Source organism: Neofelis nebulosa, chromosome 12, assembly GCF_028018385.1.
Source record: "Neofelis nebulosa isolate mNeoNeb1 chromosome 12, mNeoNeb1.pri, whole genome shotgun sequence".
NCBI lineage: Eukaryota > Metazoa > Chordata > Mammalia > Carnivora > Felidae > Neofelis > Neofelis nebulosa.
In genome coordinates this window covers 94,808,989-94,824,732 of record NC_080793.1, presented here as the reverse complement: position 1 = coordinate 94,824,732, position 15,744 = coordinate 94,808,989, and the positions used below count along the sequence as shown (strand labels likewise).

Here is a 15,744-nt window from a genome sequence, read left to right as displayed (position 1 = left end):
GAGAGGGGCAGAGAGAGGGAGACACAGACTCTGAAGCAGGCTCCAGACTGAGCTGTCAACACAGAGCCTGATGCAGGGGTCGAACTTGCAAATGGAGAGATCGTGACCTGAGCCGAAGTTGGAGCTTAACTGACTGAGCCACCCAGGCGCCTCTCGGTTCTGGCATTTTATGAACAGAAAGACTGATTTACACACAAAAAAACTTCATAGATTTCTTGCATAGCCCAATATATTCCAACCATGGTGAAAATAAAAATGTATTGCTTAAGCCACACTTGCGTCTGATTTATAAGACCCCTTCCCCTAGCCTCCTCCTAGTGTGGAAATGGAGAGCAGGGGTCACTGTCCAAACACAGAAGAACCAGAAGGGCCTTGGGAATCACCTCCTGCAAATTAGGAATGAAGTGGGTGGGAAGAGAGTGTCTGTGGCCTCATAAGACGCCTTCCCAAGCTCAGGAATCACTAGGCAGTCGGGCTGTGCAATGTCTGTGCCAGGGCATTTGGCGCTCCATGCCTGCTGAGTGCCATCGAGAGGATTGTGGAGCCCCTCGCGTGGCCCATCGCTCCTTCCACCGGATGGTGTACGTGCTGTGAAGAAGCGCAGGAGGGAGTTGTGGGGAAGCCCCAAGGCATGTGAGGGGCTTGCCTTGCAAGGACGGTTGTGGGAAAGTTCTGGGCTGTCAGACTCGGTAGTGTAAACAGTGCATGCTCTTCCTGCATAACCTGGAGGTCATGTAGGGGAGGCACTCAGGGCAGACTGGGCTCTGTGGTTTGTGACTAACTACTTACACTGCAGGTCATGACCCGTGGACAGTATTCATCCTGCAGATGTGTTTTGTTTGGAGCATATGGTATTTTTAAAAAACAGGAAATTTTATGTCGAAGTCCAAATTTATAGCATATCCCAAGAAGTCAGCCTGACAAAGCTGGCCCTGGCGTCCTGTGTGGTTGCAGCAATTGGCTGAGCTGGTGGCAGCAGCCTCCTTCCCATGGGCTCCCGGTCCCTGGTTCCAGGCTGCCCTCCCTGCTCTGCCCGCAGTGCTGGTGAGCTTCTGCCCTCAGCCCAGTGGAGGGTTCGCTCCAAAAATGAGTTAATGACATAAATTGTCATTTAAAATGAATTGATATGAATTTATGAAGACTGAAAGACTTAGGACAGTGAGTTTATAGTATTGTGTGGGTGTCATGTATTTTTAAATAATGCCTCAAAAGTTAGTTTGCTTTGAGGATGCGTACAAGTAATAGTTTTGTTTTAAATAAACTTTCTAGCTCTTTCCACTGAGAACACCTGAAGGCTCACAATCTGACTTCCAGATCTGTGTTTCTAAGAACCATTTCCCACTAGAAGGACCAACACTCCTGGGGGAACTGACGAGTAATAGGTTGGGGCCAGAGGAGGCACGAGATGTGCCAGAAACCTCTCATACCCGTCAGCACCAGAGTGCGCAGAAGTCACCATGGATGTGGACGGAATGCGGCAGCCAGTGTGAGGATACAATGTGAGCACCTTACAAAGAACAAGGGTGGCAGTGGAGTATAGCATGTCAAATGCAAAATCCTTTTTGTCATAACAGAGGAAAGAGAATCAAAAGGGACAGGGCTTTTCCTGTAGAAGAATGCCAGCTGAGCCGTCCAGAAGGGACCAGAGCTGGAGAGTTACCATCTACGGATACTTCCGGTGTGCTGATTTAGGCAAAGGTAGTCAGTGGAAGCTCAGACCACTAAGTAGAGGGTCACTGAATGGCAAAATATTCAGAGACCCAAAATCTTACCTTATAGATGATTGCTAGTTACCAGAGGAAGAATGTACCACCTGAACCAAACGTCTCAGCATCACCAGTAATAGGCTAGCCACCATTTTGTGCTTCCTGATATGTTGCAAAAGGAAGTATGTGACATCACCTACATGGGATTCTTGCCAGGCATGTTTTCCCAAATCTAATCAGACAAATGCAAATTAGGGGACGTTTTGCAAGATAGCTGTCTGGGGCCCTTCCGAACAATGAAGATTGAGACTCTCCTAAGGTCTCACGGGAGACATAAACTGTCATTTAAAATTAATTGATATGAATTCATGAAAACTGAAAGACTTACGGCAGTAAGTTTATAATATTGTGTGGGTGTCACATATTTTTAAATGCCTCAAAAGTCAGTTTGCTTTGAGGAATGGTTACAAGTAACAGTTTTAAATAAACCTTCTGAGACTGAAGGAGTCCGCGTGTAAACTCTAATTCACACACACTGCCTCTTAGGGCATTGTCGGGACATGCCAAAATGTGTGAACTTGGGGAAATCCGAATATGGGCTGTATGGGAGACAGTACTGAGTCAGTTACATTTCCTGGGTTTGGTGATGTGAGCACATGTGATTGTCGTGCCACAGGCTCATCAGGCCTGTCCATGTTCTCAGGAGTCCCCTCCTCAAGTCCTGGTGACAGTGCTGTGACACTTGCAGCCTGCACGTGGATGGTCCAGCTGGACAAATGTGGACACAGGAGGGGGGAAGAGATGAAATGAACAGACAAAATGACAACTGGTGAATGTAGGTGAAGCATGTGGAGATCTTCACTGTATACTTTCAACTTTTCTGTGGCTTTTAAAAATATTGCTAAATAATTGGGGGGGGAGGGGAACATGTTTTGTCTTAATTTTAACTGATTTGTCCTTACCTCTACTGAAATTTTTACATGCAAAGCTTTAAGTTAATTAAGCTGTTACCCTAGGGTTTCTTTTTTTTTTTTTTTTTTTTTTTTTTTTTTTTTTTATTTATTTTTGGGACAGAGAGAGACAGAGCATGAACGGGGGAGGGGCAGAGAGAGGGAGACACAGAATCGGAAACAGGCTCCAGGCTCCGAGCCATCAGCCCAGAGCCTGACGCGGGGCTCGAACTCACGGACCGCGAGATCGTGACCTGGCTGAAGTCGGACGCTTAACCGACTGCGCCACCCAGGCGCCCCTACCCTAGGGTTTCTTAACCAGGGGTTGTGAATCCCTGGAGGAGTGGGGAAGGCTGTATGAATCTCTTGATACATGTAAAGTGTTAGTAGATGAGTGTTTTTCTACACAGAGGCCCATCATATCCTCTCAGGGGTCCATCCTTCAAATAATTAAGAACTATTTCCCTAGAATTAGTATTTCAGACATTATAAACTTGGTAATTGTAAACATAATTCTCAACTTATGGAAAACAAATCAACCTTTAGCACATTCCAACTTCTGAAAAGATTTGCTTCTATCAGTTGATAGTTTAATGTAAGTTTATTTGACCACAGAGACTCTGTTACTTAGAAACTCACCATGACATTTCAATAGCATGATGCATTCCTTTTGTGTTCCAAACTAATACGTGTTCAGTGCAATCACATGTTATTTTTAATACAGTCTGCTTTCCCTTGTGTGGATTCACATTCTTCACATTTTGTGTAAAGGAAAAAATATGCTCAACTCAAAGTTTTGATTGTATCCATTTTCCTGTAGAGAGAGAAAATGCGACTTCAAAGAAGAAATACTCATGCCTTTATTTTTCAGTTGTGTAATCACTAAGGCCTATTTACAGAGTCAGAAACATTCACTTCTTTGCAAAAAACAGTGTGTGACAGAACCAGATTCCACCGTGGTTTACAGCCTCCACTCTTGCTGTTCGACATGTCAAGGCAGAGACATGTGTTTAACATGTAAGAATGTGCTGAAGCATTCAGGCATGTGAGCTCACGTGTGTGCTCACACACACCTGCCCTGTTGACTATAGACCCCAGTTCCTCTGGAGATCCTCTACAGAGGGTCTGTTGGATCAGGTTCAGTCGGGGCTGTTATTCACAGGGACAGTCATGAAATTCACTCCCCAGAAGAACCATCTGCCCAGGGCCTCTGCACCCAGCTGAGGGACGGGAAGGCCAAGGCTTGCAGGCAGACTCTTACTCTGTCCTTACAGACCCACTCCTGGGTCATCTCTGAGGTCAGAATCTTAACTGCTGGACAGGTTTATTGATCACATACTCTTACAGTTTGGCTGGCTATTTTAAATAGGTTTTTCCTCATTTCAGGTGTTATAAGTAATCACAGTGAGTTACATTTATAAGTCAGACTTAACTCTTCTTTCTTATAATCAGGATTTTTTTCAAGTCATTTTCTAAATTACTCCGTCTGTGATGAGAAGTAGTTTGGACTCTGTGCAGAGTCCAACACTCGCTGTGTGTTTATGGAGACTCCAGCTGAGCACACCCTATGCTGGTGTCTGTATGATGCTGTTCTGTACGATGGGTGTGAGCAGAGGCTCCCAGCGTCCCTCTGGAGCCTAGCCCTCAACAGAGCATTTGCTGACCCCTTGCCCAGAGTAAGATGCCCACTCCTTTTCCCACTATATTTCACAATCTAAGGAACCGGTTACCTTGAATAATTAATGTCTGCTATATTAAGAGGCCAGGCAGCCTTGAGCAAGTCACTGAACCTCTGTGCCTGCTGGTCTCATGGCACCTACCAGTGAAGGAACGGATGCTCAGCTTCTCTGGTGTCTAACCTGCGCCTAGTGTGGCAGTGGATGGCACCTCATTTAACCTTCCCAGCAGCTTTGGGAAGTAGATGTTGTTCCCCGCAATTTCATGGGTGAGGAGAGGGCTCCGGGTCAGAACCACAGTACTTGTTCTGGATTTTCAACTACAAGGAACAGACCTCATGGTAGAGTAGACTTCTAGCTTTGCATGCCCTGGAGTCATCTTGTATAGTTTAGGGCTGGCCAGAAACGTCGGTTTTCATGGGTACTTCTAATATTTTTGAATTTTAAGTGGACTGAGGATCTGAATTACTTTCAACTGTGGACAGAAGAATAGTTCAGTCATCTTCAGTCTGCAAGTACATCTCCTATGAGGAAACTTTCTGTTTTCTAAATAAAGGAGGAGGCGGAATAGATGTCATAAAGGGTTTTAACCGCCCTTTGAGGTTTCACTGAAACAGCAGAATTTGAGTAGCTCCTCGTTGTATGTCGGCGTCCATGAACCTAGTAATTCATGGTATGTTTAAATGATGGCTTTAGAAAACATAGTCAATGTTGTTATTATGCAGAACAATCAGTTGGTTACTAAGTATTACCAGTTGTCAAAGCATGACTTGGTTGTTTATAAAATACTGTTTTCTCATGTCTGTGTCAGAAAATGTTAATGATATAAATTATTCCTTATTAATTTTAGGACCCTATATAAATTTTTTTTCATTTCAGTTTCTCATTTTTCCTTTAAAAGTCCTTAAATTTGGGCGCACCTGGGTGGCTCAGTTGATTAAGTTTCTGACTCTTGACCTCAGCTCAAGTCTTGCTCTCTGGGTCATGAGTTCAAGCCCTTTTTTGTGCTCCATGTTCAGCGTGAAGCCTATTTAAAAAAAAAAATAAAAAGTCCTTAAGTTTTGCAGATTCCTTTCTGTTTTGTTTAGGAGTAGTATCAGTATCAACTTTGGAGAGCTCATGAGCTGATCGGTGTAGACCTGGGGTCTGCAGTCAGTTTAGCACCAACTTTCTGCACAGGATGCAAGGATCTAAGAAATGACCTGTCTCTCTGTTCTTCTGGTTTTACAGTCTTATTAGAGAAACACGATATGCCCTCTGTCCATCAGCGGTGCAGCACCTCATATACAATAAATAATCAGTGCACACCTAAGTCAGTACCACATCTGTCACCAGGGTGGTGCCATGTATCCTGAGGGCCAGGTGAGGGGGGCACTTTGCACAGAGCCAGGCTACTGGGTGCATCTTGTCTTGTGCCCTAGAAGCTCTGTGTGGCCAGACCACACGGCTCAGCTTGGATGGAGACTGGCCATGGACTTGGCTCCTTTGCTCCCTCAACATTGGGAGCTGCACTCACTAGGGTTCAGCTCCCCTGCCCTCCTCCTCTCATACCCCTCAAAATTGTCCTTGCCTATGGACTCTTTGCCTTCCCACTCCCCCCGTCCTCCTGCCCGAAATCTTTCATGACCCCCAAATTCAGCATATTCTTGCCCAAACTGTCCCTTCTTTGTCAGCCTGTCAGCAGCATTCCTGAGGCATAAGCAGTTCTCTTTGGCTCCCTTCTCATTGTGTCCTGGACAAGGCTTTGTCACAGTTTTCCTCTTGTCACCTGTACTGGCTGCAACAGCCCCTGAGGTGCTGGCTCACATCCCTTCCCGACACCTCACTGCTCCTCATGTAAGTCTGGTCTCCCACTGAGCTTTTCCGACCTGTACTCATCCCCTCTGCTTGGCTGACACATCTTGTATCAGGGCCCCTCAAGCCTAATGCTCTTTCCTCCTCTGAATTTGGTACCATTTACCACCCATATTCTACCACAGGCTTTCTTTGTTACCCCTGATCTAAATTGAAATTTGTCAGTTCAGGGACATCTGAGTGGCTCAGTTGGTCGAGCATCCAACTCTTAATTTCAGCTCAAGTCACAATCCCAGGGTCATGGGATTGAGCCCCACATCGAGCTCCGTGCTGACAGCATAGAGCCTGCTTGGGATTCTCTCTCTCATTCTCTCTGTGTCTCTGTCTGTCTTTCTCTGTCCCCCCACCCCCCAAAATAAACATTTTTTAAAAAAGTAAAATAAATTTGCCTACAGCAGCACACAATACTACACTGAATGCAGTATATGCCACCAGTAAATCTTTGGGGTTTTATCCTTTAGCTATATACCCAGTCATCTGTGGCTTAAATCTTCACATACTTACCAAATCTAAAGTTATCTTAAACAAGCATTATGATTTATTAACACTTCTCAATGAATTTAAAGGTTTATGCTACATACTACTGAACAGTTATTGGAATAATCACATTTTTATGTGCGAGCGGGCTAATCACCCTGACCTCACTTCTCTTGGAGGTGTCCAGGTGGACCAGAGGGCACTGTGCAAAGGCAGATTTCAGCTAGCGCTGTGGGTAGTTTTTTTTCATGTTTTTTTAAATTGAAGTATAATTAGCATGCAGTATTATATTGGTTTCAAATGTACAATGTCATGGTTCAACATTCAATACATTATTCATTGCTCATCACGATCAATGTATTCTTAATCCCCTTTGCCTATTTCACCCATCCTCCCCGCACCTCCCCTCTGGCAACCACCACTTTGTTCTCTGTATTTAAGAGTCTGTTTTTTTGTCTCTTTTTTTCTTTCTTTGTCTGTTTCTTAAATTCCACATATGGAATTGTACGATATTTTTCTGACCTATTTCACCTAGCATTACACCCTGTAGGTCTGTCCGTGTTGTTGCAAATAAATGGCAGGATTTCATTCTTTCTTTGGCTGAGTAATACTCCATTGAATATATATATACACCACATCTTCTTCATCCATTCATCAGTTGATGGACACCTGGGCTGCTTCCATCTTGTGGCTATTGTAAATAATGCTGCAGTAAAGATAGGGATGCATATATCTTTTCAAATTATGTTCTCATTTTCTTTGGGTAAATACCTAGTAGTGGAATTACTGGATCATACGGTATTTCTCAGGTTTTTTTGGTTTTGGTTTTGGTTTTGTTTTGGGTACCTCTGTATTACATTGTTTTCCACCAGTGGCTGCACCAATGTGCATTCCCACCAATAGTGCTTGGGGGCTCCTTTTTCTCCACATTCTCACCCAACACTTGTTATTTCTTGTCTTTCTTGATTCTAACCATTCTGACAGGTATGAGGTGATATCTTTTTGTGGTTTTGATTTGTATTTCCCTGATAATTAGTGATGTTGAGCACCTTTTCATGTATCTGTTGGCCATCTGTATGTCTTCTTTGAAAAGATAATCTATTCAGATCCTCTGCCCATTATAATCAGATTATTTATTTTTTTGGTATTGCATTGTGTCTTTTATATATTTTGGATATCAATCCCTTATCATATATATCATTTGCAAATGTTTTCTGCCATTCAGTGGTTTGCCCTTTTGCTTTGTTGATGGTTTCCTACACTGTGCAAAAGCTTTCATTTTGACATAGTCCCAATAGTTTGATTTTGCCTTTGTTTTCCTTGCTAAAGGAGACATATCTAGAAAAATGTTTCTACAACTGATGTCAAAGAAATTACTGCCTATGTTTTCTTCTAGGAGTTTTATGGTTTCAGGTCTCACATTTAGGTTTTTAATCTATTTTGTGTTTATTTTGTGTATTAGATATAAGAAAGTAGTCCAGTTTTATTCTTTTTTATGTGGCCGTTCAGTTTTCTCAACACCATTTGTTGAAGAGATTCTCATTTCCCTGTTGTTGTATATTGTCTCTTTTGTTGTTTATTAATTGATCATATGAGGTTGGATTTATTTCTGGGCTCTATATTCTGTTCTTTTGATCAATATGTCTCTTTTTGTGCCAGTACCTTACTGTTTGGAGTACTATAGCTTTGTTGTAGATCTTCAAATCTGGAATTGTAATACCACCAGCTTTGTTCTTTCTCAAGATTACTTTGACTGTTCAGGATCTTTTGTGGTTCCATACAAATTTTAGGATTATTCTAGTTCTACGAAAAAATGTTATTGATGTTTTGATAGAGATTACATTGAATCTGTAGACTGCTTTGACAGTATTAGTTCTTCCAAGCCATTGACATGGAATATCCTTCCATTTGTTTGTGTTGACTTCAGTTTCTCTCATTAGTGTTTTATAGTTTTTGGAGTATGGGTTTTTTTACCTTCTTGGTTAAATTTATTCCTAGATATTTTATTTTTGGTACAATTGTAAATGGGATTGTTTTCTTAATTTCTCTTTCTACTGCTTCATTATTAATGTTTAAGAATGCAACCAGTTTCTGTATATTAATTTTGTATGCTGTGACTTTACTGAAGTTATTTATCAGTTATAGTAGTTTTGTGGTGGAGTCTTTAGGGTTTTCTATATATAGTTACATGACATCTAAAAATAGTGAAATTTTTACTTCTTCCTTACCAATTTAGATGCCTTTTATTCCTTTTTCTTGTCTGATTGCTGTGGCAAGGACTTCCAATACTATGTTGAATAAAAGTAGTGACAGTGAACATCCTTGTCTTATTCCCAACCTTAGAGGGAAGGCTTTCAATTTTTCCCTATTGAGTGTGATATTGGCTGTGGGTTTTTAAGGCCTTTATTATATTGAGGTATGTTCTTTCTAAACCTAATTTGTTGAGGGGTTTTATCATGAATACATGTTGTACTTTGTCAAATGCTGTTTCTGCATCTGTTGAGAGGATCATAGGGTTCTTATCCTTTCTCTTCCTTACGTGACATATCATATTGATTGCTTTGAAATGTTGAACCACCCTTGCATCCCTGGATTAAATCCCACTTGATTATGATGAATTATTTTTTTTAGTGTATTGTTGGATTTACTTTGCTAATATTTTGAGGATTTTTTTAAATCTCTGTTCGTCACAGATATCAGTATATATAATTTCCTAATAACAGTAGGGAATTTTAACACCCCACTTACATCAATGGACAGATCATCCAGACCAAAAATCAGCAAAGAAACAGTTGCTTTGAATGACACATTGGACCAGATGGATCTAACAGATATATTCAGAACAGTCCATCCAAAACCAGTAGAATACACATTGTTTTCAAGTGCACATGGAACATTCTCCAGAATAGACGAATCACAAGAAAAAATCTGGAAAGAGCACAAATACGTGGAAGCTAAATAACATGCTGCTAACCAACAAACAGGTCAAGCAAGAAATCAAAGAGGAAGTTAAAAAATACATGGAGACAAATGAAAATGAAAACACAAAGGTCCAAAATCTTTGGGATGTGGCAAAAGCTGTTCTAAATACAAGCCTACCTCAAGAAGCAAGAAAAATCTCAAACAACCTAACCTTACACTGAAGTGTAAGGAGCTAGAAAAAGAACAACAAAGAAAATCCAAAGCCAGCAGAAGGAAGGAAATAATAAAGATCAGAGCAGAAATGAATGATATAGAAACTAAAAAGCAATAGAATAGACCAATGAAACCAGAAGTTGGTTCTTTGAAAAGGCAAACAAAATTAATAAATCTTTTGGCAGACTTATCAAGAAAAAAGGAGATAGGGCTCAAAATCAGAAATGAAGGAGGAGAAATAACAACCAACACCACAGAAACACAAAGGATTATAAGAGAATATTATAAAAAATTATATGCCAAAAAATTGGACAACCCAGAAGAAGTGGATAAAAGCCATATAACCTCCCAAAACTCAATCAGGAAGAAATAGAAAATTTGAACACACCAGTTACTAGCAATGGAATTGAATCGGTAATCAGTGAACTCCCAGCTATAAATAAAAGTCCAGGACCAGATAGCTTCACGGGGGAATTCACCAAACATTTATTTTTAATTTTTTTTTAATGTTTGTTTATTTTGAGAGAGAGAGCTGGGGAGGGGCAGGGAGAGAAGGAGAGAAAGAATCCCAAGCAGGCTCCACACCATCAGCACAGAGCCCAACACAGGGCTTAAACTCATGAACTGCAAGATCATGACCTGAGCCAAAATCAAGTCAGACACTTAACTGACTGAGCCACCCAGGTGCCCCAACATTTAAAGAAGAAATAATACCTATTCTTCTCAAACTATTCCTCCTCCAAAAAAATACATAAAAGAGGAAGGAAAGCTTCCACATACATTCTAGGAGGCCAGTAATACCCTGATACCAAAACCAGATAAAGACAACACACACAAAAAAATGTTTTTCTTTTTTTTGCATGTTGGTGAAAGCAGTCATGATGACTCCACCACAAAACTATAACTGATAAACAACTTCAGTAAAGTCACAGCATACAAAATTAATATACAGAAACTGGTTGCATTCTTAAACATTAATAATGAAGCAGTAGAAAGAGAAATTAAGAACACAATCCCATTTACAATTGTGCCAAAAATAAAATATCTAGGAATAAATTTAACCAAGAAGGTAAAAAAACCCGTACTCCAAAAACTATAAAACACTAATGAGAGAAACTGAAGTCAACACAAACAAATGGAAGGATATTCCATGAGGCTGACTCCTACAGTGATGTGTGGAGTCATCTGGCAGTGCAAGCCTGCAGAGAGATGGTTGGATCTTGCTCACCCCTGCTGGCAGCACCTGCCATGCCAGGTGCCCAGTGCCCAGCGCCCACTCCGGTGTCCAGACTTCCCACTCGTTGGACTTCAGTTGGAAGATGCAGAGTAAGTCCAGGCTCAGCCACGTACCCGCTGTGCTTCCTAGTGGCACCCACCCACCCTCGTCGCAGTATCCTGACCTGCCTGCTGCCCAGGGAGTCACAGGTTGTGGTGGGGACAGAGGATGTGGGCCTGTCTGTGCTCCCTCCAGAACACGTGCTCAGCTGCCTGCCCTCCGGGGTGTTTCAGGTCAGAGGTCAGCAGCCTTTGGTTGTTGCAGAGCTGCTCAGTACCACACTGCCCCAGTGCGCTGGAGCTGTGGAGGAACAGCTGTGCCAGCTAGATTTCCTTGCCCAGCACACGGGGAACTTGGCTGCATCCAGGCACCTGAGAAACCTTTCCTCAGGCCAAGGCTCTCCAGCCATGTGTTCTCAGAGTGTAGGGGAGCTGGGCAGAGGGTTAGGGAAGGACCAGGGACTTTGATGCATGTTCTTTGTGAATCTTAAAACTTGGTTTGTGATTCAGATAGTGCCTGTCCATTGGTTCTAAGAAAAGCGGGGTGTGGAGGGGAAGCAGCTAATCTCTCTGAAGTTAGCAAAACTGCTTGTCTGAAGGAGAGTCTGTGCACTTCTTCAGGGACATTTCCACCCCAGGGTGCCCTGAACCCCTGATGAGCCATGCTTGAAATCCACTCATCTGTTCCAGACACATTATGTCATAATTGAATCAAGTGATCCCAGACAAGTGAAGTGAGTGTACAGTTTAATCATTGGAGATCAAGGTGGGCACCCATGTGTCCTGATTCCTGGTGTAGTTATTTCCTTATAATCCCAGGCTATATGTGTCTTTCACCATGTCATATCTTTAGTTCTTTTTGTTATAATTTTAAGCCAAATCCCAAAATTAATAATATAGTTAGCATTCCTTGTATGTACGTGCACACACCTTTAATATTTTTAGATCATAGCTACGCCAGGACTTTTTCAGTGTACATATGTGTTAGTAATTACAGCATATTTCTGAAGCCAAGCAGAACATCTGTTTGTTTTTAACATTATATCGTGAAGAACATTTATCACTTTTTTTTTTTTAATGGAATTAAAATTTCCTATCCAGGACATGATGAAATTTCAAGGCTGAACATGTTCATTGCTAGACATATTTTATATTTTAAGTTGTAAAATCAAAAATAAAAGTGACTTCCAACTTAAAAGTAAAGCTTCCATCAGTCAGTCTGATTTTCAGCCTTCCCAGAGAATCTGTTCTGTCAAGGTGTTCCAGTTGCACAGTGGGCTCTTACTGTGTGCCTGGGCCTCGTGGCACTCCAGGGCTGGCGGGGGGGGGGGGGGGGGGGGAGGGGCGGGGGAGGGGGGGGGAGGAGGAGCAGCATCCCACTGTGACTCATGGGACCCGCACACTCCTGGGCCCAGGCAGAGGGAGCTGAGGACCCTAGCATGCTTCACCACCGCCCCACCTTTTCTGCTGACCTCATTGCACCTTATCTCCCCAACCACACCGTGTGTTCCCAGAGAGTAGAGACCTGTCCATTCTGTTTATTCCTGGTTCTCTAGGACAGCGTCTGGAACACAGAGTAAAGTCAGAGTGAGAAATAAGTGCAGGAAGGCACAGTGTCCATCTGCATTGTTCCAGGGTGCACATCCTGCTGACTCACCTTGAACTTTGCTCCCTAGACTGCCTTCAACAGGTTATGTCAGTGCATTTATGTTCACGCAGCAAGAAGTATTAAAGGTTCTTGTTAAAGGAGTGAATAACTGTATATTCTTATTTTCACCTGTCTCCTCCATTCAACTTGGCCAATTTAAATTAGTAATGCTCCTACTTTCCTAAACTGGTTATAAGTCCCAACTTTTTGTTCCCTAAGATTCTGCTTCTGCTCTTAGCCACCTGGCTTAAGCCTCTGCCCTTGGTTCTAACAGTCTTCATCATACTATTATTCTTGTTCATGTTATAATCTCAAAATCCTAGCTACTATGAGAGGGTACCTAGAAAGAAGGGCTCAGAAATAAAATTAGCTTGGGATGCCTGGCTGGCAGTGGGTGGGGCCTGTGACTCTTGATCTCAGGGTTGTAAGTTCGAGCCCCACATTGGTTGTGAAGATTACTTAATAATTTTTTTTAAGAAGGAAATAAAATTGGCTTGAATAGGATATATCAAACTCATATCTGAGAAAGTTAGGAAATAGCTTTGGTGAATATGCTGGTGGCTGTCAATTTTATATAAAAGGTAGGTAGTAAGTACACTCACCTGTGTACCACATTTCCTGGATATTTTTCATTCCTCTCTGGTTCTGATGACAGCCCTCTAAGTGGGACCAGAAGCTCCCCCAGGTAGCAAAACCACTATTGAAAGATTAGGTCACTAAAGTTTGAAAAGTTAGAGTAACCTGAATATGAGTTCCTAGACACAAAGCTGAGAGCAGCAAAAGAAGTCAGCACAGTTTCTGTATGTGTCCTTTATAAATTGTTCCAGAAATAACAGACAAAAGATCATTACATAATAAAAATTTTAATACCATATGGTTTTGGCAGGTTCTAGTACATAGTAAATACTAATAGCTTTATGTCAAATTGAACTGAATGAAAGTATACTTTTGAGCACATTGAAAGAAGGTAGTTGCTAACAGTAACCATTGGAGCAAAAATTTTCAAAAATGCATGCCTTAGGGTTTATATTTACAAGGTGTAGTCAAGGACAATGAACATATTTTAAGCAAAGTCCACTACTTCCCATAAGATCTTTTGATCTTGAATAAAGAATAATGAGGGTGATCTTAAAATATTGTTTAATTTTTTAAACTGGACACAGAAATTTTAGGTTTTGTAGTAAAGTTTCAAAAATAGTGTAGAACTCACATATGCCCTTCTCCCAGCTTCCTCTAATGTTAATAAGCAGTATATAACAATACTACAGTCCTCAAAACCAGGAAATTAACATGACAGGAGTGTTTTAATTTTACACATGTGATTAAAAAAGGAACTAAGCAAACCCAATCACTAAATATATTTATACCAATAATTGTAGCATAGGATCTTATAGAAAATACTAAATTATTTTAACAGTAGGATAATAAACAGAACATTAATTTGTAAGTTCCACCTGTTTTTTTTTCCTGCCATGCACTTCTTGGTCTCGAACCATAACACATGTATTTTTTAAAGGGACTTAGAGCCTAGCCTAAAGCAATTTTCAGGTCGGTTGTAAAGGACATTCTTATTTTGCTCCAGGTTTTCCCAGTCTAACTCAGCAGCGAGTAAGATCCTGTTCTCTTGAGGAAAGTTGCAGGAGGGGGCTTTTTTCTAGAGTGTGAAGCTGCACTTCCACTAAGACTGCTGGAAAACTAAACTCAGGGTGTGTTTTGGTTGTTTCTCTGTGGGCTGGGTCTCACTTATCGATGACAGATGCTACTACAACAAATACAGGAGTATGGTTTGTAAGTGATGAACAAAAACTTGGAATTATGTGGTATTTTGTGGTTTAAGAACTATACTTGAATATGATCTTATGCATGAAAATGCATAGGATGATATTTCTCTTGTTTTAATATAATTGTTTTCAAGATGAAGGTGTTCCAGGGTTGAATCGCCATCTTCTTCAGCATTGCAGATTTGTTCTGGAAGAATGTTCCTGAGGAGAAATAGATGTACAAGCCATAAATGGTCCAAGTAGTATTGAGCTTTATGTAACTTAGTTAAATTTCACATTTTTAAAAAAGTTTTGGTGCTCTTCCTTTTCAAGTACCAGAGAGTATATAACATGGTTGAAGATAGAATATAAGTGAATTTTAGCAAAAAGTGTAAAGGAACATCAGGGGGACAGGTGAGAGAATTTCCTAAAATACTTTTATTTTCCTAAAAAATTGTTTTAAGGAAACAAAAAGGCAAATTCATTCGTTTCCAGAATTTGAGTTCTGTATGTCAAAAAGAGCTGGTGTAAAAATATTGACTTTGAGGGTCAAATGAGTCTCCATTTATTATCACGAGTGTTCATGGTACTTGCAGTCTCGTGTTTCATAACTCAGCCCACAACTTTAGTCTTTGTGGCCACATTTAAAGACATAATGAATCTATTAATATGAGTCTTGGCCTTGACTGTCGTATCTAGTGGATGGATCTTTATGATCAAAGCTATCCTTACATTTTTTATCTCAAACTTGCTGGTGCTCTTGTTGAAGATACTGAGTGTTCAACAAAAAGAAATGTCAGTGGTATGTGGAAGTCAGGCCAACTGTTTATATGAACTACTTACACACTTGTTGAAATTCTGCCCTTTATTTCAGCCTGGTTTTCTTCATGTCAGTACTAACATTGACCCCTATTCAGTGGACAAGTGTTTCGTTTCATGAAGGTACAAAGGAATGCACACAAAATGACAAATGCTGTTAGAGCCTCTCTTAAATGATAGCTTTGAAATTTGAGGACATTCCTTCAGGATGTCTGTCAGAAAGGAAAATGAGCCTTAGAAAAGACGTTAACTTAGTTGATAGAATTATTTGAGGGAAATCATCTTGTGAAGAATCATCTCACTTCTGTGAGAAGAACTTTGTGTTGCTCAAGGGTCACTCATTATCGCTAGGTTTGGCAGATGAGTTGGTTGTTGTCTTTGATAACTTGGCAAAAATAAGCTGGAAGTTAGGAGATCATTTCTGGTATTAAAGAGTTAGTTTCA

At 41.1% G+C, this 15,744-nt stretch overlaps 2 protein-coding genes across 10 annotated transcripts in view; one reads left to right on the top strand and one right to left on the bottom strand.

Moving 5' to 3' along the window:
- CENPP (centromere protein P) overlaps positions 1-15,744 on the top strand; it is a 232,621-nt gene that overhangs the window by 142,452 nt on the left and 74,425 nt on the right. The window lies entirely within an intron of this gene.
- Positions 13,569-15,744, bottom strand: part of ECM2 (extracellular matrix protein 2) — a 33,875-nt gene continuing 31,699 nt past the window's right edge. For all 4 annotated transcript variants that reach the window (XM_058695974.1, XM_058695976.1, XM_058695973.1 and 1 more), the window contains one exon: positions 13,569-14,703. In XM_058695974.1, the coding sequence (XP_058551957.1) occupies positions 14,535-14,703 (169 nt within the window). In that variant the 3' untranslated portion in view covers positions 13,569-14,534. The remainder of the gene's footprint in view (positions 14,704-15,744) is intronic.